A 25,926-nucleotide genomic window follows, 5' to 3' on the forward strand; every position below is an offset into this window, starting at 1 on the left:
TTTGTATGTTTGTTTGTTTGTTTATGTATGTTTATGTGTATGTGTATGTGTATGTGTATGTATTTGTATGTGTATGTGTGTATATGTGTATGTATGTGTATTTGTTTATGTATGTGTATGTGTATGTATGTATGTGTATGTATATATGTGTGTGTATATATGTATGTATGTGTATGTATGTGTATGTGTATGTATGTATGTATGTATGTATGTGTATGTGTATGTATGTGTATGTGTATGTGTATGTGTATGTATGTGTATGTGTATGTGTATGTGCATGTATGTGTATGTGTATGTATGTATGTGTATGTATGTATGTGTATGTATATGTGTATGTATGTGTATGTATGTGTATGTGTATGTATGTATGTATGTATGTATGTGTATGTGTATGTATGTGTATGTGTATGTGTATGTGTATGTGTATGTGTATGTATGTATATGTGTATGTATGTATGTGTATGTATGTATGTGTATGTATATGTAGGTATGTGTATGTGTATGTGTATGTGTATGTATGTATGTGTGTGTATGTAGGTATGTGTATGTATGTATGTGTGTGTATGTAGGTATGTGTATGTATGTATATGTGTTCGAGTGCTAGCTTGGTAGCTAGCTAGCTGGCTGGCCAGCTAGCTAGCCAGTGTGTGTCGATTTGCGCGTGCTGGAGCCTCTGCAACATGGGGAGGAGTCTTTTAGGGGTGTGGCTGATTTCTTTGTACCTACGAGCAATGCGCTGAAACGCGGATACAGTGTGCGCTGCGGGCTAATGAGGAGGGGAAGGGGGCGTGGGAGCGATTGGTAATACCAGTTGCGTCTCCTTTCCTTTTTTCCGATGCGTGTTGCGACGGGGGATAAATATTCAACCGTCTTGTCTCGGCAGTCTAGAGGGTTGTGTGTGTGTGTGTGGTGGGGCTATGCTTCTAAGGGGCATGCTTCTCGGCCAGACTTGTTCATCGCATCATCGCGTTTTCGCATGCATGCATGCAAATATATATGTATGTATATATATGTATGTATATGTGTATGTATGTACATGTGTATGTATGTACATGTGTATGTATGTACATGTGTATGTTTGTACATGTATGTGTATATATATGTACATATGTATATGTGTATGTATGCATCTATATATATGTGTGCATCTATACATATGTGTGCATCTATACATATGTGTGCATCTATATATATGTGCACCTATACATATGTGTGCATCTATACATATGTGTGCATCTATATATATGTGTGCATCTATACATGTACATGTATGTGTGTATATATCTGATGTGCGCAGGGCCTGCCCTTCTTGCCACCCAGCGAAAGGACGGTCGGTCTCCTTTTAGGGTGATATCTTTGGATTTTGGATCGAGCGACGGCGAGAAAATAAGAATGGCTACAAGTGTGGCGTTTACGAATGACAGCTCCACGTCGGTGTCTTCCCTAGGGCATGTCGAGTTCGAGATGAGCTATGAGGGAGTTCCCTTGGGCCGCATGCGTTCAGAGGTTCCCCTGCGGATGGCGCGAGGCAGCAACGTGTACACCTTTCAGGGGGAGTTGCGCCCTCTGCAACTTGCTCTCACGCAGACGGAGAGCACTCAGCAGACGGAGGAGGCGCAGCAGCACACGCAGATCTTCCTCGACACCTTGGGCTCTATGATGGCGAAGTCGCTCTCTGGACTGCCCGTCGTGATGGATGCTCGGGGAGTAGACTGCTCTGAACCCGTCTTCCTGCCCGCTGTGCTGGCATCTGCTTTCATCACTCCTGTTCAAGGGCTCTCAGTTGCGGCTCGCGACGGTGCAGCGAAAGAGGTCAGCGCTGGAATTCTCTCCGAGGCTCCCAACGCCGCTGCAAGGCCTAAAAGGGCCCCCCAACCCAGAGGCGACTCCCCTCTGACTGCAATGGTGGAAGCGCTTCGGCTCTCCGACGTGCGCATCGAAGAAGATCCAGAAGCAGAAGACTCCGTCCGCGTCGAGGCACTTCTCAAGGCCAGGATTGCAAACCCTCTTGGACCGAACTCCCCAGTCATCGTCGATCAGGTGCGACCAACAAGGCCTGAAGAGAGAGAAAGGAGAGAGGGAGAGAGAGAGAGAGAAGGGAGAGAAGGGAGAGACAGAGAGAGAGAGAAGGGAGAGAGGGAGAGACAGATATATATATATATATATATACATACATATATATATATATATATATATATATATAAAGGTAGAGAGATATAAAGAGAGAGATGTATAAAGAGAGAGAGATATAAAGAGAGAGATATATAAAGAGAGAGATATAAAGAGACAGATAAAGAGAGAGATATATATAAAGAAAGAGAGATAAAGAGAGAGAGAGATAGATAAAGAGAGAGAGAGCGCTTTCGGTTTGCCGTCTGTCTCCACAGTATTATGAGAATCTCGTGCTCCTAAGGCCTCCTGCTTCCTCCCGTAGCTTGCTCGTGCAAGTTCTCTTTTTAGCCTTGTGCATCGCTCATCGGAGGGGATTATTGATAGGCCTTTTAAAATGTGTCTTGCGTGGGCAGCTGCATGCACCCCCAGTTTCTGCCTCTGCGCTCTCCCCCGAACAGTAGCTCTTCCCCAATCTGCGGAGCTGCTGCTTGCTGCGTTCTCTTGAGGGGCTTGCATGCGTTTCGCAGGGAGCTCCCTCCTTCCCTTTTTTTCTCACTGGCTTTGACGCCTTTTCTGCCCGTCTGCATGCTTTGTTCAGCTCACCTTCGAAGCCACAATGCATGTGGACTCCCCCGAGGGGCCTCGTATTGGAGTCATCACTGCGTCTATGGTTTCAGTGGCCCCTCCTCAGAGTGTCTCGGCAGATGCGCCTTGTATGGATGCTGACGACGAGGAGCCGCGAGACTCGGCTCTGGGGTTCCCCTTCTCTTCTCCGCAGACTGCATCCTCCGTCGGGGGCAGTGCTGCTGCTGCGTCTCCTGCTTCTGCTCCTCCCGTCGTTCGCTTGGTGGGAGGCCCCTCGGATGGAGGAGCTAGTATGGTGAAGCACTTGGAAGTTTCGGGGGGATCGCGGAGACGACTCGCCGCAGCGCCAGAAGGCAAGGCACCGGGCCCTTCCTTGCGGACAGAGGCGTGGCTAGACACGTTTTTTGAGCTGCGTGGGTCGTTGCGTCTCGCTGAGGACGGGAAGGCTTTTGTGGAGCTCGTGAGGCGACTTGCGACAGAGGCTGAGGTGCCTCTCGTGTTCACGGATAGCCAGTTGGATGTGGAGGCGCAGTTCGCGCTGGGGAGGCTGTTCCTGCCGAAGATGCAGCTGGATCACGAGCTTCCCATGGCAGGCATGGGAGTCGTGGAGGCTGTCGAGGTCTCTTCCTTCTCGCTGTTGGGGGAGAAGGCTGGCGGCTGGCTGTTTGCGTCTACCGCAGTGCTTCCTGCGCGCGTTCCCGCCACCGTCGCTTTAGGCGCTGTCTCCATGTACCTCTCCTTCGAGGGTCTGCCTCTCGGCTTCCTAGCCACTCAGAGCCTCGTCGTTCGGGAAGGCCTCAACGATGTGTTTGTGGTGGGGTTGTTGAGGCCCGAGGGGCTCAGGAGTGAGGTCCTAGAGACACTCTCGAAGTTTTTCTCCGCTGCAGTCGCGTCGCCGTCGCGCGCTTCTTCCGGCAGACCCCACATGCAGCTCACTCTGTCGACAGAGCAACAAGGCGCAGCCATGGAGATGCTGCGAACCTACATGACGCAGCCCCCTCCCGCTTCCCCTTCCTCCTTCTCCTCCTCCGCTGCGTCTCCCGAGGCTCGCGGCGCCTCGACGGGAGCGCCCGCCAAGTGGCTGAGGGCAGCCATGGAGGGCCTGACGCTGCAGCTGCCCGTCCCTTCGCTGGGGGATGTCTCTTCCCGCGTGCAAGGCGTCGATATGGAGGCTTTGCATATCAACTGGCCCCTCGTCTCAGACTATACAGTCCCCCTGATGGGTTTGTCGCTCTTGAGACTCTCGAACCCCCTAGGACCGCGCGTGCCGATGCACCTGCGACACCTCTCTCTGGAAGCGAAGGTGGCAGCTCTGGTCGAAGCAGAGGCCCCCTTGGTGCCCACCCCGGGGGGGCCCCTCGTGCCGCTGACGGGGGCGCCATCTGCGGCTCCCAAGATCCTCGTGCCGCTGGGAGCGATGCGCGCCGAATTGACGGACCTGACGTGCAAAGCCGTCGGCAGCGGCGCGTCGAACGCGCTTCAGGAGGGGCACCCCCTCCTGGGACCCATAGGCGATCTTCCAGCCGTCACTGAAGACGCAGGAATGATCGAGATCAGAGCTCCGCTGCAGACTGCCATCGAGATCACGGAAGGCTCCCTTGGCCCACACAACTTTGGCATGTTTGCTGCTGCATTTGTGGAGCAACAAACAGTGCGCCTCGAGTTCATGGGCACGGCTGACTGCCTCGTCGAGACTCCTTTCGGAGTTGTCAAAGTCTCGCAAGTGGAGCTCCACAATGCTATGGACATCCCTGGCTTAGGCGGTCTTCACAATATCACCTACGCGGATTTCAAAGTCTTGGGGATTGGAGATGTTGAGGCGCACCTCTCCAGAGCCACGGCATCCGAAGAGGAAGAAGAAGAGGCTCCAGAAGAGCCACAGCAAAACGCTGCCTCAGACGCGACAGCCTCAACAGTACAGGGTATCCTCATGGACCTTACAGTGCTCGTTCAGAGCTCAGCAGACACCTCCGCGCAACTCGGGGAAACAGAGCTGCTCCTCTCCTTCATGGGTTCCCCTATAGGCCGCATGCGGACAGCCAAGGCTGCCTTCGAAAAAGGCGCAAATCGCTTGAGACTTCAAGGTGTGTGTGTGTGTGTGCTGCTCAACGCCAGTGCTGACCACGTACAGATACATAGGTGTGGGTATATGTGGGTGTGTGCCAACGCACGGCGACTTTCCTTCCTTCCCCTCCCCCCTCTCCTTCCCTCCCCCCTCTCCTTCCCTCCCCCCGTCTGGTGCTGTGGAGGAGGCTACATGCAAAGGGGGATGCTCGTGGTAGTTCTACTGCTGGAATTCGCAGCACATCGTTTCGGGTAAAATACTTTTAAGACAGCTTTGGCATGCGCTCAGTCGGTCTGTTTTTGTGTGGCCCTCTCACTATATATATATATATACACATATATATATATATACATATATATATATATATATATATATATTGATGTGTGTCTGTGTGTGATATTTTTTTAGGCGCGCTGCTGCTGACCAAGGGAAGTGAGGCGAGTCTGTCGCAGATGTTTTCAGCTGTGGTAGCTGAGATGCCTGTGGCTCTTGAAGTATCCATCGTGAAGGTGTTCTTGCCGTCGGGGGATGAAGCGCCTCTGTGGCTATCGGAGGGTTTGAGCCTTGTGCGTTTGAGGCCCTTAGTGCCTCCTCTGTCGGCGTTGTTCCCAGGACTGGATCCGCGGCATTTGCTGCGGGAGTTGCAGGTTGGCACGGTGTCTGTACACCTCGATGCAGCGCAGGCGGATCGCTTCACAATTACGGCGAACGTGCAGGCTACGGCGATATGCCCCTTCGGCGCTGTGGTTCCTCTTGCAGTTCGGGGAGCAGCTTTCGAGTTGCAGCTGCTGGGGGGAGATGGGCTGGAGATCGGATCAGTCACATCGACAACGCCTGCTGCGGCGGAAGCAGCGGAGGCACCCGAGATCACAACGCAGCTGGAGGTGCAGCCGGGAGGGGAGGAGACGCTCTTGGTGATTAGCATGAGGACGGAGGCAGTCATCGAGCTCGCAGGGGGGGGTGCTCCTCTTGGACGGTGGATTCGAGAGGCTCTGCATGGATCAGGCAGTCTTGAGCCATTTTTGGCACGAGGCTCTGCAGCAGTGGTGTTGGACGTTGGAGGCTTCTCGCAGCTCCTTGTTCGAGGACTGCAAATCGACAGTTCCTTCTCCTTCGGATCCGAGGCTTCCGCCGATGCGTCCTCTGTTATGGTGGCTGCCGATACACCCGATGCGGCCGTGGGTGTATCGACAGCCGCAGCTGCTGCGGAAGCGAGAGGCGCAGCGGCACCCTATGGAGGCTCAGCGCTCCTGCCGCAGGTCGATTTTCTGCGTATTTTAGGCCCAGTTTCTTCGGAGGGGGGGAAGAAAGGAGGCCTTGCATTTGAAGGGGAGGCGTCGTTCTCGATGCCCGTTCCTGTGCGCATGCTTTTGCCCCCCCTGCACCTGAAGGCGAGGTACGGAAGCACACTCATTGCGGAGCTAGAAACGGAGTCGATAAGCCTCCAGCCCAGGCCCAGTAGAACCGCTGCGCGCTTTTCGGGAACGCTGCTCCAACAGACTACCTCCGAAGGTCTTCAAGATCTCAATGCCTTAGCTGCGGAGACTGTGAAGGGCCTTATCCTCGGCGAAGCTGCCAGCGAAATTGCAGGCGGGGGAGCCGCTTCTCCCCAGCAAAAGCAGCTAGGCCCCGTGCTGCAGATAGAGGCAACGGTGCAGTCTTCGCAGTCTTCAGCTTCTGCGCCACGGTGGTTGCTGGACGCCATTCAAGGAACCATTCTGGAAGCTCCTGTCATGGGTTCGCAGCTGCTGTCTCCGACGACAGTCCGAGAAGTGCAGCTGCGAGACACGGAGATCGACGCAACAGGATCTGGCGTCTCGGGGTCTCTCTCGGTGACTTCTAGAGTCTCTCTCGTCTTGGAGGCTTTCTTTGGGGAGGGAGCTCCTCTCGTGGTCGAGGGGCTGAGAGTGGAAGCTGCAATTTTGGATCCGAAGAGTGGTGTGGCATTAGCAGTCGTGAAGAGCGTGCACTCTATGGCGGGAGCAGCGCGTGTGAAGGACGGCGATGTGGCTCTGGATCCCCCGGCGACGATAAGGGCTTTGCCGAACGGGCTGCTTTCTGCAGATCTCTCCATGAAGCTGCTGATGGACGTTTTAGACGAGGAAGCCTTTGCAGACTTTGCCGTGACTGCCATCCAGGGAACGGCGGCGACACAGATCCTGCTGGAGGGCACGGTGTCGATAAATTTGCAAACTCCTCTGGGCTTGCTTTCCTTGGAGGGGCTGCATGTGCGGCAGAGTGTGCCTATAGACGGCCTCAGTGCAACTGTGGGAGCCTTGACTGACGACAGCCTGCGGGTGCTCTCCTTCTCCGTAGAAGACGTGACGCTAGATGGCAGTGGGGGGCGAGACAGCTTGTCTTTTGTTGTGGATGTCATTGTGGGAAAAAATGCATCGCCAGGAGGATCTGACGACATGCAGATACGCACTGGGGCGCTCAGCTTCTCCCTCGTGGATGCCACTGACGGCCGCATTGTTGGGGAGGGGTCTGTGCCTGCGGCAGTTCTCGGAGGGGGTGACAGTCATCCTATGCGCATCTCTGGCATGCTTTATGCTCCGAGCGAGGATCGGCGGCGTGGAAAATCTCGCCTGGCGACGTTCATGAGCAAGGCCATCAACGGGGAGCCTCTTGGGGTGTACGTACACTGGAGAGACGACCCTTCAAATCCGAGACCCTCTTGGATGGGCCGAGTCGTGGATAGCCTGCACCTCAATCCAAGTATTGCAGGGTATGCGTCTTAACCCGATGCAGTTGCATCGCGTAGAGCCTTAGTGTCAGGGGTAAAGGCAGAGAGGGTGGCAAAGAAATTGCACGAAGTCTTAAAAGAAAGCAGCGGATGGGTAGCTCCAGTGTGGCTGCTGTTGCGTGTGCTGGGATACTTTTGACTCTCGGGTGTTGCGAAGAGGGGACATAAGTTGTTCGGCACAAAGCGTTGCTAGTTGGAGATTGGGGGGATGTAGCTCATCAGGAGGATGTCAAAAATAGGGTGTGTCGTGGTTTGCTGTGTAATTTGCTGTGTAGTTTGCTGTATAATTTGCTGTGTAATTTGCTGTGTAGTGTGCTGTATAGTTTGCTATGTAGTTTGCTATGTAGTTTGCTGTGTAGTTTGCTGTGTAGTTTGCTGTATAGTTTGCTATGTAGTTTGCTGTGTAGTTTGCTGTGCAGTTTGCTGTGCAGTTTGCTGTGTAGTTTGCTGTGTAGTGTGCTATGTATTGTGCTATGTAGTTTGCTGTGCAGTTTGCTGTGTAGTTTGCTGTGCAGTTTGCTGCGTAGTGTGACGTAGTGTTCTAAGTAGGTTGCTGTATTTTTTGCTGTGTCGCTTGCAGCTGTTGTTGGTTTTTGGAGGTTGCGTGTTTTGGCGTGTGTAATGTGGAGTCTCTGCTGGGGCGAATGGATGCGATGGGTTGCGCAGGCTTGAAACGTCTTTGAGTTTGTTGGAGAGTTTAGGATTTAGGGGGCTGAGGATAAACACGGAGACACCTGATGCGGTTGGGGTGTCTGCGCTCGTGGACGTGACGTTGAGGAGTCCATTGGGTTCTCAAGTGCCTTTGCATTTGGATAAGGTGTCGGGGATTGTCGAGCTTTTTGGTTTGGAAGGAGAGGGTTCCCCGATGGCGGCTTTGGCGATGGAATCGCGCAGCCCTTTGGCACAGGTTCAGGAAGGGGATGTGTTGCATGTGACGCTACAGCTGGATCAGACTCGAGATTCTCTGCGGTTATCGGACGAGGGTCGTGCCTTTGCAGACTTTGTGTCGCATCAAATAAACGTTGGACCCTCGCTGCTCATGTATAAGGCTCGCGTTTCGGCTGTTGTGCAGTCTCCCTTTGGCATCCTTGCAGTCTCCGATTTCGAGGTGAAGGGTCACAGCAGTTTGCTGGAGGGAGGTTCTGTGGATGCGAATGGCAGTGCTCTGTCTGATATCGAGTTTACCGTCGACGGGATTGAGTTCGAGCCTCCTCCGGATGGCAGGAAAGCCTTGGGTTTTTCTGTCAGCGTGGAGCTCCGCATTCCATTGGATTTGAGCATGCATCTTGGTCCAGTCGCCTTCCAGCTGCTCTTTGATGCGACTGCTGCTGACCTTGTTGGAGACGCGACGCAGGAAGGAGAAGATCCTGCGACGTCGCAGTCTCTTCGAGAGGAGTTGTTGTTGTCGCCAGGCGTGGTCTCCTTGGGAGTCTTAGAGGTTCCTGAGTTGAAGCTGCAGGGCGGGGAAGCGCGTCTGACGGCTCGTGGGTATATACAGCCTGCGCAGGAGGATCTTCCCTACGTCTCGGCGTTTATTTCTCGCTTGCTGAGCAGCGCATCTCCGGACGTGGTGCTGAAGGGGCTGAGTGCTTCTCTTCCTGGGGGGCAGCCCGCTCCTGAATGGCTGCAGTCTGCCGTGCGAGGGATCATTGTGTCTGCGCCTTTGCCTCCCGTGAGCTCCTTGGTAGCTTCGACTTTCTCCGACTTGCGGCTTGAAAACATGAGGCTCAAGGCGCTTCCTGCAGGAGAAGGCGAAAGCGGGGTTCAGCTGGGAGCCACCATCGAGACTACCGTCAAGAATCCGCTGGGGGAAGGTTCTCCGATCAATATCAAGCGCATCGGTGTGGACATACAGCTGTTCGAAACGGAGCAGTCGTCTGGAGAGGCAGAGGAGGAGGGGGAGCAACAGCAGCAGGAGCAACCGCAGCAGGAGCAGCAGCAGCAGCAAGAGATGCTTGGAGAGGAAAACGGGGGGGGTTCTCCAGCGCGGCGTCTGCAGGAGAGGCCTTTGACAACAAGTTCTTCTGGGGAAGCCTTCGCTCTCGCCTCGAGACGTCTGATTGGACGCTTGGTGGTGCAAGAGAAGGCTGTGCAGCAGCGGGGGTCTGTAGTCGCCATTGAAGTGTCTGAGACGCTTGCGTTCACGGATAGCGGAGAGGCCTTCTCCTCACTAGCCCTTGAAATGATGCAGCACACAACTGCGATTCGTGTGGGGGTTCTAGGCACTGCGTCGGTGCAGCTGGAGTCGATCATTGGCGAGCTGCACCTTCACGGAGTGCCGCTGCACTCCGTGGTGTCTATACAGGGCCTAGGCCTCTTCCAGGCTGACACTCTCAGAGCGCTTGCGAAGTCAGCGCTCGAGAACCTCCGCATCTTCGATCTGCCGCCCAGCACTGCGCGAGCGGGTGGAACGGAGGACGTGCTTGTGGCTAGCAGCAGCAGTTGGAGCAGGAGCAGCAGTGACATTCCTTTCGGCAGTAGCGTGGGCGCAGGAGCACTGACTTCCCCGCGGCTCCCCAGAGCGTTAGCCTTGGAAACAGTGGTGCAAATGCCAGCCTCGAAGGTGGCAGTAGATCTGAGCAGCCTGGTGTTCACAGTTGGATTTGAAGGCGAGGCGCTAGCTGCAGTCGTGGTGCCTTCCATGCAGCTGAAGGGGGGCGGGGGGGACGGCGAGTTGGTTGGGCTCACGGGGGTTGTTAAACCGACGAGCAACGCCTCTTTTTCGCGCCTGGCTTCGAGCTTTTTCAAGGGGAGCAGCTACGCAGTGCAGATCGTGGGAGCTCCAGAGGCGTTTGAAGCCTCCGCGAGCTCAACGCACGGACTGGCACTGACGTTCTCAGGCATGAGGAGCACTGCCATGCCTCCGCTGTGGGTTCGAAGGGTTCTCGCGGGAGTCTCCTTCGAGGTTCCCGTGGCGCGTGCTGTGGAGGGGGGCCCCTCTCAGGCGCAGAACCTCATGAGAGAAGTTCAGGTGCTAGGCGTGGATGTCGATATGTCTGGCTCAAGGAATCCGTTCGTGGAAGTCGACTTCGTGGCGTCATACACGTTCCCTCCTCAGTTCAACGTCAGACACAAGGTATGAGGGAGAGACAGCGGGAAGAGGGGGGGGGAAGGAGAGCTCGCTCTGTATTCTGAGGAGGAGGGAGGTTCGATGGAGGGGTTCGGACTGTGCAGCCTCGCGTAGTAGACGCATGACGAAGAGCGTGGTGTGGCTGCTGTAGTCTTGAAGGAAGCAGTTGGGGAGACGTAGTGGCGAGTCGGCAGCACAGGAGGAGGGAGAGGGGGGTAGGGGCAGGGGCTTTGCGATTTTTGCTTTTCCCCCAGATTTCAACTGGCTCGGAGGGTGAACTCGATGATTTTTTAGAGGAAGGGGGGTAGAGGAGAGGGAAGCTTGCTGCAGCGGTGTCGGTGTATGAATTGTTGTAGAAATGCGCGTGCGTGTGGTTTAAGCCAGTGGTGTCGAGAGGGGTCGCGTTCTCGTAAAAAGGTGCAAGACTGGCGAAATGTAGCGTCTTTTTCGTGGTTTTTCTGCCCTCCGCATGCAGGTGCAGTCCATGGAGGGAGAGCTGCTGCTGCATACCCCTGGATCGACAGAACCTGTCGCTCAGTTGGTGGTAAAAGACTTGGTAGTGCTTGGGCAGGAGCCCTCTGCGGCAGACTCGCGTCTTCACGTGGAGTTGAGACCTACGGAGCTTGTGGTGTTTTCTGGTAGAGAGAAGACTTTCTCGCAGCTCGTGCAGGATACAGTCAACTCTTCAGATAGCCTCTCTGTTGATGTAATGGGAGACATACGTGTCAGTGTCGAGACTGCTGTCGGCTTGCTCACCGTTGCCATGCCAGTGCAAGTCACGCAGACGATTCAAGGTACGCCTTGGTGCTTTGCTCCCAACTGGATAGGATACGATGGATTTAGATAGAATACGATGGATTTAGATAGAATAGGATTTGGGGGGAAGGCATCTGAATCATCTAATTGCTTCCTTTTTTGTCTTTTTGCCTCCCTTGCCTCCTTCTCTTTCTCCTCCACCGTCCCTCGCCCTCCGTGCCCTCCAGTCTGTCTTTACACTGCAGCAGCAGCAGACTGCTGGAGGTGTATGGCCTCTGCAGCCTGCTGGGCATTAGAGTGAATTTGTGTATTTAGTGGGGTACCCTGTTCGCCACGGCGTGTATGTATGTGTATGTGTATATGTGTATGTGTATATGTGTATGTGTATATGTGTATGTATGTATATGTGTATGTACATATGTGTATGTATGTATATGTATGTATGTGAATGTGTATGTATATAATATATATATATATATATATATGTATATACATATATACATATATATACATATATATATATATATATATATATATATATATATATATATATATATATATATATATGTGTCATCTTCTCCTGTGTATATGTGTGTTTGTATCTACATATATATATATATATATATTTGTTTGTTTGTGGTGTTTGTACACTTTCAGGTCTAGGGGGCCTTTCGGGGTCAAGCGTGTCTTCCTTCTTCGAGCTGTCGGAAATGACGGTTGTTGGAGCAGACACTGAATTTCTGGATGCCATGGCGAAGCTGCGGCTGCAGATGCCGGGGGACGATTGCATCTTGGGAGTCAACTTGGGCCCTATCATCCTCGACGTTGATCTGCCCATTCCTGCAGACGAGGTGTCTCTCCTGGAGGATCTGGATGAGGAGTTCAGGAAGCACAACGTAGTCAAGTCAGACAGTCTCGGGCCGCTTGTTACCACTGGCCTTGTGAAGCTGCCTCGACTGATGATCCCCTCCCCTGCCAAACGGCGCAAACAGCTGCAGCAGATGAAGGAACAGGGTCTAACAGGCGAACTCCCCGCAGACACAGTTGCAGCTTTCCTCTTTCCCCCCGTCAAAATTGAGGGTCTTGAACTGAGAATGGGCACTCCGCAGCTCATGTCCAACTATCTCAATGGTGTTCCTACTACGCTGGTTGTGAAGAGCAACGCCAGCACCACAAAAAACGAGCTCCTTATTCCTTTTTTCGACACTTTTCGAGTAGAAACTGTTATTCAAGGCACTGATAGGGCCTTCATCAAAGAGGTCCTGATAAGCGTCAAGGTAGGTCGGTGGACCTATCGCGCCATGCCACGTCGTCTTGCTGCAAAATATGCGTGTACATATGTGAATATGTGTACATGCGCATGTGTATGTACATGTATGTGTACATGTGCATGCATGTGTTTGTGTTTGTGGGTTTTGTGTGCGTTTGCCCTTGATAAGCCTCTTTTTGGAGCGTTTTTTCTCACCATGGAGAGGGGCCTTTTTAGGACGCAGGAGGCGTCTGTCTGTCTGTGAGGGGGGAGAGGCGGATGAGCAGTCGAGGGATGTTCTTCATAGAGTGTATCTTCGACCGTCATAGCGTGTGCATGTTGCGTCTATTTTCTGTGTGGCTGCAGCTCCGCAATTTCCAGCCTGCCTTTGAGGCCATAGCGGTCTTTGAGAATCCCACGGGCGCGACGGTGAAATTCAAGTTTGCTAAACTGGAGACGTTCTATAATGGGAGGTGTGTGAAGCCTGTCGCGAGCAGATGTGGCTGCCTCAGCGGAGTTGCATCTGAGTCGGAGGGGTGGGGGGCGAGAGACAGAGACAGGGAAGGGGGCTTGTTGCAAGAGGACGAGAGTGTAGCAAGGTGGCTTTCAAAAAAACAAAAGTGCTAGTTGCTATATATATGTATATGTATATGTATATTGAGAGAGAGAGACTGAGACGTTTGTGTGTGGGGGAAGCACCTGCCTCCAGGCAGGCAGATGGTGTCTTCTTTCATGTGCCCCTGAATAGCTGTCCAGTTGAGAATTTCGATGGGCAGAGGAGGGGGAGGAAGGGGAGAGGATGCATGTCGCTCCCCATATTTTAATTTGGCAGAAAGCGGAGGAGGGGTGTTGGGGAGGGGGCAGAAGGGGGAATTTGTGTCTTGGTAGGGATCGACGCGACGACGGTTTGGGACTGCTGAACTTTTCTTGCAGGGGGTTTGTGTGTATTTGCTGCATGCGCCTGTCTCGCATGGTGGTGGTTGTGTCTGTACAGCTCGTTGGGTCCTATGGTGATCGACAAGCGCGCGCATCCAGACATCATTGAACCTAACAAGATCAGCAAATCTTCCCCAGTCCCAGTCCAGCCGCAGCTTAAGGGTGGCACCTTCGCTCTTGTCCACAATATTCTCAAGAGGTTGGCAACTAACAGCACAGAGAAGCCGACTGTTCAGGTGAGAAGGCGCTCCTGAAATCCCTCTCTTGAGGGTGTGCGCTTCTCCACGTTTAGGGTCTGTTGTCTCTCATGTATTCTGCCCGCACCCCTGCAGTCAGTCTCTCTTTTGCCGCCGCCTTCGCCAGCCGCTTCGCGCGGGGAAGTCTGCTGCCGCTCTCCTCTCGACCATCTCGTAGCTCAGGAAAGAAAGGAGGGAGACAAGTGTCGGGGGGGCAGGGAGGGGGAATCTTGCTGACGGCATGAGACCTCCCTCCGATGGTTCTGGGATTTCTGCTGGGTGTGCCGTGCATGCAGGCCCGAGGCGAAGTGCACATAGAAATAGGGGATTTTGCTTGTCGCTTAGATGTAGACATAAAGAACATTCCCTTGACCATTCCCCGCTTACGGTAGTAGCGCACTTCATGGCGAGAGCTGCGTCCCCTGCTGCCTTCGCTTCTTCATAGTAGGGCAGCGTTTTCTGAGCTCAGGCTGGATGTTAGGGTGTTTTTCTGTGTGTTGCTTCTGACTGTTGCGTTCTCTGGCGCGGTCTGACACGAGTGAGCGGGCGCTTTTCCTCTTGCTTCCTCGGGATGCGCATACGTCGTCGTACCTACTGCCCTCTTCGTTCGTCTGCATGCTTCCCTACTTGTTTATCGCCTAGCTAGTCCTACGGGGCTGGGCTTGTTTGTTCATACCCCAGGTCGATTGCATGCGTTGGCTCCCGAAGGCAGTGAATCCGCTTTCTAGGGTCGCGCCGGAGGGGGAGGGGAAAACGCTTATCTCGGTTGGATGTGACACGCGAGCTACATGCCCCCTGCACTCTATCTAGTGGATTTTAGGGGATCTCGCGACACAGGGTTCCTGCTGCTGAGCAAGTGCTGTATTCACAGGACCCCGTGTTCCCCAGGAATGCTCACTAATCGCTCCGCCCCCTCCCCAAAGCCGAATACCAGCGGCCACACCTTGTTGGCCACTGACGGCAGCTGTTTGCACTTTGTTTTAGAGTAGCAGTCTTCCATGTGCCAGGCTCTGCGCAGTAGGCGCAGAAGAAGGGGTTCTTGTGAGGCCCTGCTGCGCTCCTCTCGTGAGCAGCGTATCATGGATACGCTGCAGTCAGCACCCCTCAGCTCTTTCTTGATCCCTACTGATACAGCTTCCCAGTTGATTAGCAGCCGCCATCCCTCTGTTTACGAACAGGCCCACGGGGATCTGCTGCGTCTCGAGTTGCAGTGACGTCAACAGAACAAGCTGCACGGAACGTGTGCACCGAAGATATTTCTACCATGCTCGAGTCAGAATATAGGCATCTACATACATATATATATATATATATGGCAGTACCGCTCTTTAGGTCTTGGCCGCCGTAGGGAACAAGTATCATTCACAGGGTTTTTATTTGGGAAATAGTCAATTATTTAGAGAAAAATTGCCTCTAGATCGTAGCGCTGCAGGGCGCTTGCGTCATGCAAGGAACGATGCAACAGCGGTGCCAGCAGGGAGCCCGTCCCCCGTAGAGACAGCGCGCTGCAACCCACTGCCCCTTCTACCTCTACCACGGGATATTTGCACTGGACGGAAAAGGGGGCAGCGCAGCTGCAAATCCTGGGGGCAGGAACAGCACATCAAAGCTCAGAGGCCCTCTAGGGTCGAATGGTGGTGCGCTTGCTCGTGGTGTGCGTACACCCACAGTGACACTAACGCCAGTCGCTTTTAACGTCCAGTTCGAGTATTTTCTGGGGATCTTCAAAAGCAGTGTGCCCCTTGTCAAGGCTGGGGAGTGGGGCTATTTGCTTTGCAGGCTACCACACAGGCGTGCCTTGACTCAAAAATCCTGGTGTCTGGCGTTCTCCCTCCAGGGGAGCGTAGTGGCGCGGCTGTACAGAACGCTTGGCCCATCTCCTCGAGAGAACCGACGCAGTGCTTTTTCGGAAGAGCACACCAGAACGCATCTTTCTGCAGAGCCTGGTGTTCTCCTAACATCCCTCCTGCCCTGTACCGATGACCGATACTCAAGATTGGCTACAGAGCGATAGTGTGTACACTGCAATCTGAAATTTTTGTAGGGAGACATTTGACTTCGGATTCGCACACTGACTACTGTAGAAACTACTTGAGTTTTGATGAATTAGAATTCTCTCTTTTCCTGCCGGCGCTCCTCAGACTTCCTGTCAGGAGGGGAGACGCGTAGCTTGGGTGTGCGTATTTGCACTCTGGTCTGAGCGTTCACATTCCACTAGTTGCCCAGAACAGCAAGCAAAGAATGCGCGAAACCTTGCACCTTGTATCAAACAGGAATGAGAGAAATCGATTACTCAATGTTGTACCGATTCTAGGCTAGACACAAGCAGTGGACCAGGAAGCGCGCAAGTGTAGGCTGTCCCGCTACAAGCAGGGGTGTAAATAAGGTAAAGCTTCCATCCTGAAAATCGCAGCAGGGAGCCGCATCCTGCCACGTTTTTGTGCACCAACTCTACCTGCGCGCCGTGTGTGGCCTCACGGTGTAGCCTCGCCACTGCCAACGCGTGCAATTATTACCTTCATCTCCGTCGCTTGCATGCATGCCACCTATGCTTCACATGTCAGAGAGAAAGGGTCACTAGCGGTCTTCTACTCCCTGTCAAAGGGGGCCACTGGCGGCGTGCATCAGCCGCGCCCCTCTAAACCGGCTACTTGCTGCGCAGGAAGCTAGGGATATAAGAGGAACGGAGAGAGAGCCAGCGACAACGATGTGCTTCAAATGAAAACTCTAGCGCAAAAGTGAACACAAAACGAACCCCACCGATGACCGATGGCTCCTCTCTCTCTCTCTCTGCAGTTGTTGCCATACGTGTCTGAGAGCACCGATCCGCAACAGCATCCATGGCCCACGAACGCCAAGCCGATTTCTTTACACACTAGTCCCTACATAAAACTGCTACCAACGACACGAGCAGCAGCATATTACCCAGACACAGGAAGCGACAGCCGCCAGTTGTACGGCGGCGTTTCCCATTTAGCCACAAGGGAGGGCACTGCCCTTCTCAAGCGTTTCTGCGACGAGAGGCACCTGTCAGGCCGATATCTAGGTACTTTCGTCGCCTAAAACGAGCTACCACCAACACCTTGGCACAGGTGAGCTCGCAGCGCGTTCATGTTTTGTAGGTGCCTTGGTTCCTAGGTCACCTGCGGCTTGGAAGGAGGAGCAAGCCTGCTGTAGGCCTCCTCTTCCCACGCCTGTCTGCGGAACACCTTTCAGACCAAACATGCAGCACTATATCTCTACGAAATATCCGTATTGTGCCTCTTCTCATGAGTCAAAAAACCCCCACTGAGTCACACTGGTTCCTCGCCGGCTGGCAGCCCTCCTTGGCTCACCCACACGGACGCAGCTAGTATATGCAAATACAGCCGGTTGCGCGAGTCTCCAGCTTTTCCTCTATCTTTCGGCCATTGCGGAGTACAGACGCATCGGAGGCACCCGGGAGTTTCAAAAGCAGGGGATCGTTTCGGCAGTTTGAGTTTGTCGCTCTCCCTCTCGGGGAAACGCAGACGTGGCCGTTCTCGCTGCCGTGGCTCTCCTCGCATGAACGGGGGGTGGCAATTTTAGACGGCAGAGGCCTTGTTAACTCGCCGGCGCGCGTTAAAGGGAGCAAAAGTGCTTTCCAGTACAGCTGCTCATGCCGCGAAGTGTACAGACAGCCCAATGAGCGCCTCCTGAGGACGCGCAGTCCGCTGCAGCCGCAGCGTGCACCGACCCCGCAAACTGCCATTGCTGCAGCTTCTTCGGCTGCAAATAGCGGCGCCTAGCGGCTGTCGGTGTAGCCGCTGCGACCAGATGAACAGCAGCGACAGCTCCATGATGAGTTCTTGCAACGGGCTCAGTGGACGACCGCAAACACACCAGCCGAAGCCGTGCCTGGGGAAGCGTCTCAATGAGGCGAAGAACCTCCCGAGCACCACCCCGTCTGGCCCAGCGGCGAGCGCAGCAGGAAAAGCCGTGTGTTCAGTCTCAACGCTACATTGCCCTATTCTCCACCATCAGCAGCAGACGCTTCGAATGCCTCAGTTGTCTCCTCAGCAACAGCTGCGGACGCCGCTCCCTTCAGAGCGAAGGAGTCACCCTGCGAAATCCATGAAGTGGACTTGTCGTCGGGATGCACTGCCTCCGCAGCAGCAATTGCAGCAGCCCGTCTTCTGTGCACCGAAGGGAGGCCTTCCAGCCTTGTCTGCGATACGCGAGTGCGGAGAAAGGCAGCTTCTTTTGCCTGCTCCCGCAGCGGCATGGGCGCAGGTACACCGCAAGACGCATGACGCTCTACCACCAGCCGTGCAAGCTGAATCGCCTTCTTCGCGTGAAGGGCCCCTACCAAAGAGAGCAGGCACAAAAAGCAGCTCCTCCTCTTCGCCGAAAGCTCCAGCAGACGGCGCTGTATATCCTCCGTCTCCCTCGTCACGCTGGCGATCTAGAGATGACCTCAAGCTGGCTTTGAACTCATCAGGAGAGGAGGAGGTAGCGGCAGCAAAAGACGCAGCCCCAGCTACTGCAGCGAGCGCCTGCAGTGGGGCCAGTGATGTAGGGCAGCAGCTGCAGCAACAGCAGCAGCAACAGCAGCAGCAGCAGCAACAGCAGCAACAGCAACAGCAGCAGCAACAGCAGCAGCAACAGCAACAGCAGCAACAGCAACAGCAACAGCAGCAGCAGCAACAGCAGCAGCAACAGCAACAGCAGCAGCAACAGCAACAGCAACAGCAACAGCAGCTGCCGCCTGAATTCGTGGCTTCCCCCAGTTGCTTCGAGGAGGGGGGGGCGAGGAGGCATCGTCAGGAAGGCTGCTGCAAGAGGGCGGAATGGGAGGCTCAGCAGCAGACGAGCAGAGGTGTCGCAACGGTGAATGCATGTGGAGACCGTTTTGCAGGGGAGGTGGGGAAGGCTTTAGCGAGTGCCGCTGACGCCACTGTCTCTGTTGCTGCTCCGCCTTCTGCCCGAAGTGCAATTCGCGTCAGATCCGAGGAGGGAGAAGCGAGGAGGAGGCTGACAACAGCGGAGAGCTGCAGCGGAGAGGGAGGGCAGTCCTTGTGCAGTTCTTCGCCTTCTCCGTTGCTGCGGCGCTTGTCAGCGAGGCTGCTGACTGCCTTCTGCTGTCCTTTTCTGCCTCTAGGCTCCCTCGTAGCCTTCAGCTGCAGCTGCCAAGTGCTGCTGCAAGTCGCAATAAAGCACAAATGGGTAGACAAGGCTGTGCGCAGGGGGACCCTGCAGGAGCTGGCGGAGGAGTGCAGCTGCTGCCGCTGTCTCAGGAGGCGCAAGCGAGCGCAACGAGAGGCGGGCGCTGCGGAGTCTACGCAGGGTGACAGCGACACTTCCGAGGCAGACATCCGCTGCCATGCGGTGAGAAAGGCTGCGGCGGCGTTCCGGAGATCGAGTCGCAGCAGGAGCAGCAGCGGCATCTGCGACACGCCTGTGTCTCGCTCTCGTGCCTCCCCGGAAGCCTCCCTCTCTCGTGAAGTCTCCTCCTGGCGGGAGCGCCTCCAAGGCTCCCCTGCGGCTGACGCCTCTCCCGCGGCTCCGAGAATACAAGACCAGGAAGAAGATGTGGGGTGTGCATGCAAGAGACAGTGTCTGGTGCGCCTCAAGTACTGGCTCCTCTGTAGGGGCCGCGTGGAGCTGCTTTCTCAGCGTGTAGCGGAGGAGCTCGTCGAGGCGTTGAAGTCTGCGAGTGTCTCCGAGTCAGCGGAGGAGACTGTGCAGGAGCAGGGGGGTGAGCGCGCGCGAGCGACGGTATCAAACGCCTCGGAGCAGGCTCCCGCTCCCCCGTACACACCAGTCTTTAGAAGGCCGTTCTACTGGTGCAAAGAGTTGAGTCTCGCGGTACGCGCACAAGCCTCGCCATCAGCTCTTGCGCATGCTTCGGGGGATAGTGGCGTCTCGAGGCGCTGCTGGGCCCACTCGTCTTCGCGTGGCTTCCCCTGCGGCAGTTTCCTCCTCCCACCCCTCTGCTATTCCGTCTTCGACTGCCTGCTCGAAGCGGCGTTGCCGGAGTCGCGAGCCGATGAGATTCGTCGAGACGTCGGACGCACATTCCCCACGCGCTCCTTGTACGGTGTTTCAGCAACCCCAGTGCTCGAGCTGCGAGGCTTCTTGGAATAGACTGCGCTGCTGCCTCGGCTGTCTCTCTCTCGCCCTCCACGTGCTGCGCTTTCCGCCTCCAAGACTGACGCTGGCTTCGAGAAAAGGGGGCTTCGACACCCTCGTGGTGGCTTACTACACCCGTCCTAGAGCCTCTTTCTGCGTGTTTGATCTTGTTTTTTCGCAGCTTTGCCTCCGCTAGTGGCCAACAGAAGCTGTACGATGTCTTGCACGCTCTAGCCTGTCTCGATCCGCACACAGGCTACTGCCAAGGTAGGGCGGACGCCTCGGGAGTTTCCCCTGAGCTGCAACATCCTGCTCTCTATGGCACAAAAGGCCCCTCCTCCGCGCTTTCGTCCTCCACAGGGGGTTGTGCCAAGCCTTTTCTTCGCTGTTTTCATCGAGGGAGGCTTTATGAGGGGGGCAGATATTCAAGCGCACACCATTCAGCCGCTTGAAGGCGCATCAAAGAAGTTCACCCCGCAGCCTTCAATGCATTTTTTCGCAGGCATGAATTTCATGGTCGGCGCTCTCTTGCAACTGTGCGACACCAACCGAGTATATGCCTTTTGGGCATTCCTCGTCTTTCATCGAGCCATGGATTACCGCCTCCTCCACGAAGGCGGGATGCCACTCCTCACGACTCGCACGCGTCAATTCGACCAAATCTTCAAGTGCGCCACCTCTCCTGCAGCCGCATGCGCGCGCTTCCCATTAGTCGCACGACCAACGCCAACAATACACCCAGGGGGCAAGGGAGAGCAGCGTGTGAGGTCTGCCGGCTGAAACTCGGCGTGATTTCAGCAGACGGACTGGCAGGCATTCGTCGCAACGTTTCTGCGTTCAGACTGCTTGCTTGCTCGTTTTTCTCGAGGCTGTGCATTTTCGCAGACAGCATTTGCCGCGTCTCTGGAACCACTTGCACTGCCACTGGCTGTCCCTAAGCTTCTTCGCGACGCAGGTGAAAGGCTGCTGCTGGCACCCAGGTGTATGTACACTGGAAAAGGCGTGTTTTTTGGCGAATTTTTTTTCAAGAAAAAAAAAAACCGGCCCGCCTCCCATCCCGATGGCCCCCCTTCCGCAGCGCCTTGCCGCTCCAGTGCGCCTCCGTCTCCCTCTCTTCCATTCATGCAGCATGCGATTTTTCCGTCTGATGCTTTTTTTTCTGTGTCGCTCCTCCGCAGTGGCTGCTGGCCTCTTTCTCCGCCTTCCTCAATGCCTCGCTCGTCGGCTGCGTGTGGGATGTCTTCTTCGCCTCGGGTTGGAAGGCTTTGGCGCGATCAGCAGTTGCTGTTTTCTCCAAACTGGAGCCGCAACTGCTGCAACAGACTTCGCTTGACAGCATCATTGGGTGCATGCAGGTACGTGGCTCCGTGAGACTGCTGCTGCGAGAGTCTGAGCGTTGGAGTGCCCCGCGTAAGATGCCTTGTTGAGCAGACGAAAACGTTTCTGGAGGGCTGCTCTACTGCGTCTGCTCTTTTCCACCCGAACCACTGTCTGCCACGTCGGAAAACGGCAGCAACGCTCAGCAGTGGACTCGCTGCTGCTGTTCACTGCCTCCAGACGAGGATCTCTGCAGCGTGTGGTGTGTGTTTTTCTGCTTTTGTCCACCCAGCGCCGAAAGCATTCAACCCGTCTCAGCTCTTGTGGGGATTTGCTGCGGGCAGTGGCTGCCATTAAAGTAACCAACCGGGATCTAGCAGACATCTCTGTCTCGATGCATGCGGAACTGCTGCTGGTGAGAAATGCTCGCTTCAGTCACCGATTGTACCGGCGAAGGCTGCATGCAAGTCAAGAAGCCTCCTGTGGAGGACTGCCTCCCCACGCCTTTAGGAGAACCTCTCACCTGTGTGTCTCTCCCCCAAACAGCTGGCGCTTAGGTTTCTCCGTGCATTCTGCTTTGCCTTCTTGCGGTGCCTGCATTGCTGCATCGGTGCTAGCGGATGTTTTCTCGAAAGGTTTGCTTCCATATTAAGCGCGAAAAGCAAACGGTTTGACAGGCCTCCTTTCAGATGGCCGTCTATAAGGATGACGCTTTATTTCTGCTCATCCTGCTGTCTCTCTCTTTCTCTCTGTTTGTCTGTCAATCTATCTGTCTGTCTGTATGTCTGTCTCTCTGTCTGTCTCTATCTTTCTGTCTGTCTGCCTCTGTCTGTCTGTCTCTCTCTATTTCTGCCTGTCTCTGTCTGTCTTTCTGTCTGCCTCTGTCTGTCTGTCTGTCTCTCTCTATTTCTGCCTGTCTCTGTTTGTCTTTCTGTCTCTCTCTCTTTCTGTCTGTCTCCCTCTTTCTTTCTGTCTCTCTCTCTCTCTCTTTCTGTCTGTCTCCCTCTTTCTTTCTGTCTCTCTCTCTATTTCTGCCTCTCTCTCTCTCTCTGTCTGTAGCGAGCCACTCTTTTTTCATGTGTTCATACAAAGTGCGCGTATTTATACCCTCAGGAATTTCTGAGCGGCTTGCCAACATCCTTCAAGGCGCCACTACTACACCCACAGCATGAGCCAAGCACCACGCAGGGGCTAAACTTCTTTGTTGAGCGAGAAGACCACGGGAGTACATACAGCTCTGGCTGCGACGGCGCTGCAGATGCCTCGGTCGTTTGCTGCTGCTTTCTCTTGCGCATCCTTCTTCAGGAGCTGTGCCTGCTTGCCTGCTTGCCTGCCTGCCTCCCTCCCTCCCCCCTCTGTGTGTGTGTTGCGGGTGCTGCTGCTTGATGACAGACGGCTTTAAAGGCTCGATGCGCTGTCCTTTGGGGTTTTTGGCAGCCATCTGCTAGTTGAACAGTGTGTATGTATGTGTCTGTGTGTATGTATGTGTCTGTGTGTGTGTATGTATGTGTCTGTGTGTATGTGTGTGTGTATGTGTCTGTGTGTCTGTGCGTGTGTCTATCTGTCTGTCTCTATCTCTTTATCTGTCTCTCTATCTGTGTTGACGCAGCTGTTTCAGGTGTCGGAATTCCCCAACTAAGCTCCCTATATGGATGCATCCTACCAGAAGAGGCGTTGGCTGTTGAGGGGTACCTTCCTTTGAGCGGCAGCAGTCCTCGGCTCAGCAAGCACGAGAGGAGCAGCGAGTCGAGGCTTTCAGAGAGCAGAAATTGCAGCAACTCCGCGTGGTTAGCGCTAGACTTGCGAGGCTTGTTGACGCGGCAGTATCTGTGGGAAGGCACTTGGGTTCATGAGAGGCTATTGGGGGGGGCGAGTCTCCTGAAGCCTTTCGCCATCTCAGACTCCTTGAGGGATCTTTTCGTCAAGTGCTGCAGCGCAGATCCAAGCCTACCCACCCGAACGCTACGCGGGAGTGCAACAGCATCGGGGGAGGTGGAAAGCGGTGTCTGCGCTGCTGCTGCCGCTGCTGCTGCTGCTGCTGCTGCTGCTGCTGCTGCTGCTGCTGCTGCTGCTGAGACGCGCAGGCCTGTAGCAAGGATTCGTCCTCCTGCATCGCCCCTTCAGCCCTCCGAATTGAAGGAGCGCTCGCTGGCTGGACCGTGTTATCACCCACACGCCTGGTGCAGCAGCAGCAGCAGCAGCAGTCTTCCTGGGAGCGGCTCTCGAGAATGCACGCGGCGTCTTGAAGGCTCAAGCCGCCTCGATTCTGGCACTCCTCGTTACTGCGTGTGGTCGGTATCAACGGTGCTGACGGCGAGGGAAGCGCTGCAACGACTTGACAGGGAGATGCGGAGCGACTTGTGCGTATTCCAGAAGAAGGTACAGACAGCCGAGCGACAGAGGCAGCAGCTGCACCGCACTCTGCACAGGCATCAGCAGAAGCTCGATCGTCTGCTGCTCGAAGAAGAGGCAGCAGTGCAGCAGAAAACTGCCGCGGCAGCGGAGCTGGAGGCAGCCCTCGTTGCTTCAGGAGCTAAAGTGCCGCAGAATGCCTTCGCGGAAACACTTGCCTGTCTCTCGCCAGCAGCAGCTGCTGGAGAGGGCCTTCCCCGAACTGCCGCAGCAGCGGCTGCTGCTGCTCTACTTCCCCCTGCCGAAGTGTCTCTCGCGAAAGCAGCAGAGAGAGAGACAGTCGCGGCGTCTGGCTTGTCTGCGGAAAGCGCAGAAGACACAGACGGAACGAAGGCCGACTGCGCTCGCGCGGTGACGCGACGACGAGGGGAAGTCGAGGGTGAAGGAGGCTCAGTAGCAGCAGCACAGGCTTCTGCGGCAGTGGCGACAGAAAGCGGGGAAACAGTCTTGGATCCAGCCTCTCTGGGGAGAAGAAGGCATCATGGAATTCGCGCGGTGCTGACTGCCGTGCGCTGGTCGTCTAGGAGCGCGTCAGCCAAGCAAAAGAGCCGGAGACACTCATGCATGGCGCAGACGACGACGACAACGACCCCTTCAAGACAAGCGCAGTCGTGCAGACAGCGGGAGGCTTGCCGAGGGGGGCAAGAGGCGCATGCTGGAAACAGCCTGCCCGCCGAGTGCAGGGAGAAACAGAATGGAGACGAGGATGGCATGGAAAACGCGAGCAGCAAAGAACTCCACCGAAGCGAGGCAATCGCAGCAGAGGCGAATCGTGGACGGAGCAGCATTTGCAACAGCGCCAGCAGCAGCTGTCGAGGCAAGGCGCTGCTCCCCAACAGCCGTCCATGGGAAGCGAGGGAGCAGTCAGAAGACGTTGGAGACAATTTCAAATCCCACAGTCGATTTGGAGGCGCCTACGCAAGGAACTTGACGGGGCCGCTCTTGAAGAAGGTGGGCTTTTTTTTTGAAAAAAAAAATGCCTTGCCGAAAAATAATCCTCGCCGCCGCTGTGATCCTCTTGGGGAACCTTAATAAGACGTACAACAATTGCGTTTTCGTGATGAGGTCGCCTCAGGTTGCTGCCTCTGAGCGGCTCTCGTCAAGGACCAGGGCAGCAGTGCTGCAGCAGCGGGAGGTTTGCTACGCGATGGCAGTGGATATCCGAGAATTGACGGAAGCGAAGAACAGGTGCCTCAGACTCCTGTGTGCCTTGTGTAATTATCCCTCGTTTCTTGCTCTTTCCTGTTGTGCTCTCACGTGCCGTTTCTCCCGTACATTCTTTCGAATTCCGAAGTGCCACTTCTTGCCGCTTACGGACTCACCCCGTTCAGCCAGCTACGGCGCAAAAGGCTTTGCGCATTGCGTCTCGGCACAGGCGCGCTTCTCTGTTGAAGGCTGCGCGCGCCGTCGCTTCTAGTGGCGACTGCGGAAAGGGAGGGAATGTCACAGAGGGAGGGAGAAGGAGGGCGTCCTGTACAGTTTTTGGCTCAGTCTGCTGTGGCTTTGCAAGCGGTGAAATTTGTGTTCTCCGAACTGGCTCTCCCGAGCTTGGCTGTGCCACACTGCTTCCCGTCCCTCCTCGCTGCGTGTGACTGCAGGATGCAGCTCTCCATGAGTACTTTCATTGAATGCCAAGAAGACAAGCGAAGAGGCCTTGCACGAAATCTGCTTCAGCAGGCTCTATGGCTAGGGGTTCTCCCGTGCGCTGCCTCCGCAGTGGCGCCAAAGCCGCTGCAGCAACTGTTGGCGACTGAGCCTCGCAGCCACTTTTTGGGAAAGTAGGCAGTCCCCTTGGCCTCATCCGTTCCCTGTGTGCTTCCAGCCTTTCCACTATTCTGGCAAGCTCAAACGCGCTTCTGTTGACTGTGGGCTTTAAACCCGCGGCTAACGTGGCAGCTCTTGGCCTTTTTAGCTTGTGTTTGCACTCTGGGAGGCGGTCTCCCTGGCGTTTAGTTGTGGCGCTTGTGCATTCGTGGTGGGAATGAAGGCACTTGTAACTTCCATAGGGGGGAGATAGAAGAGACCAAGCCCTCCCTGTCAAGCCTCTACTGAGGCTTCATAATAAGAGAGGACACAGGAGCCGTGGCTTTGGCAGGAGGGCGCAAGAAAAGTCTTATTTAGGCGCTCACTCTACATTCTTTGGTAGTGGCAGGGAAACCTCTACAGCTCTTCCGTACGCTGCGCTTTTTATGCGCCCATCTAGACTCCTAAAGATAAAACACCCACGAGCCCAACAGAGGGGGAGGAGAAGTGGAGGGGGAAGGGGGGCTAAGGGGTTCCCCCCCCTCCCTCTCCCCCCGCGTACATATAGCCTTCTTAGGTGCCTTTATGTCTGGGGTGCAGTACCCCTCC

At 55.0% G+C, this 25,926-nt stretch overlaps 2 protein-coding genes across 2 annotated transcripts; both read left to right on the top strand.

Annotated features, from left to right (window-relative positions):
• Positions 1-1,302: 1,302 nt before the first annotated feature.
• Positions 1,303-13,773, top strand: LOC34624021. The gene is made up of 9 exons (XM_026337079.1): positions 1,303-2,040; positions 2,711-4,781; positions 5,171-5,958; positions 6,061-7,490; positions 8,175-10,584; positions 11,060-11,372; positions 11,992-12,611; positions 12,950-13,056; positions 13,578-13,773. The coding sequence occupies exons 1-9, from the start codon at positions 1,393-1,395 to the stop codon at positions 13,771-13,773; spliced, it is 8,583 nt and encodes a 2,860-aa protein (XP_026192864.1). The 5' UTR covers positions 1,303-1,392.
• Positions 13,774-17,847: 4,074 nt separating this feature from the next.
• On the top strand, positions 17,848-25,527 carry LOC34623225. Its single transcript, XM_026337080.1, has 7 exons — positions 17,848-18,225; positions 18,317-18,479; positions 22,922-24,346; positions 24,428-24,525; positions 24,650-24,762; positions 25,173-25,293; positions 25,471-25,527. Exons 1-7 carry the CDS (start codon positions 17,848-17,850, stop codon positions 25,525-25,527), a joined length of 2,355 nt encoding a protein of 784 aa, XP_026192865.1.
• Positions 25,528-25,926: the final 399 nt, after the last annotated feature.

This window comes from Cyclospora cayetanensis, unplaced genomic scaffold (genome assembly GCF_002999335.1).
Source record: "Cyclospora cayetanensis isolate NF1_C8 unplaced genomic scaffold, CcayRef3 CcayRef3_contig_163, whole genome shotgun sequence".
In the NCBI taxonomy this organism is placed as follows: domain Eukaryota; phylum Apicomplexa; class Conoidasida; order Eucoccidiorida; family Eimeriidae; genus Cyclospora; species Cyclospora cayetanensis.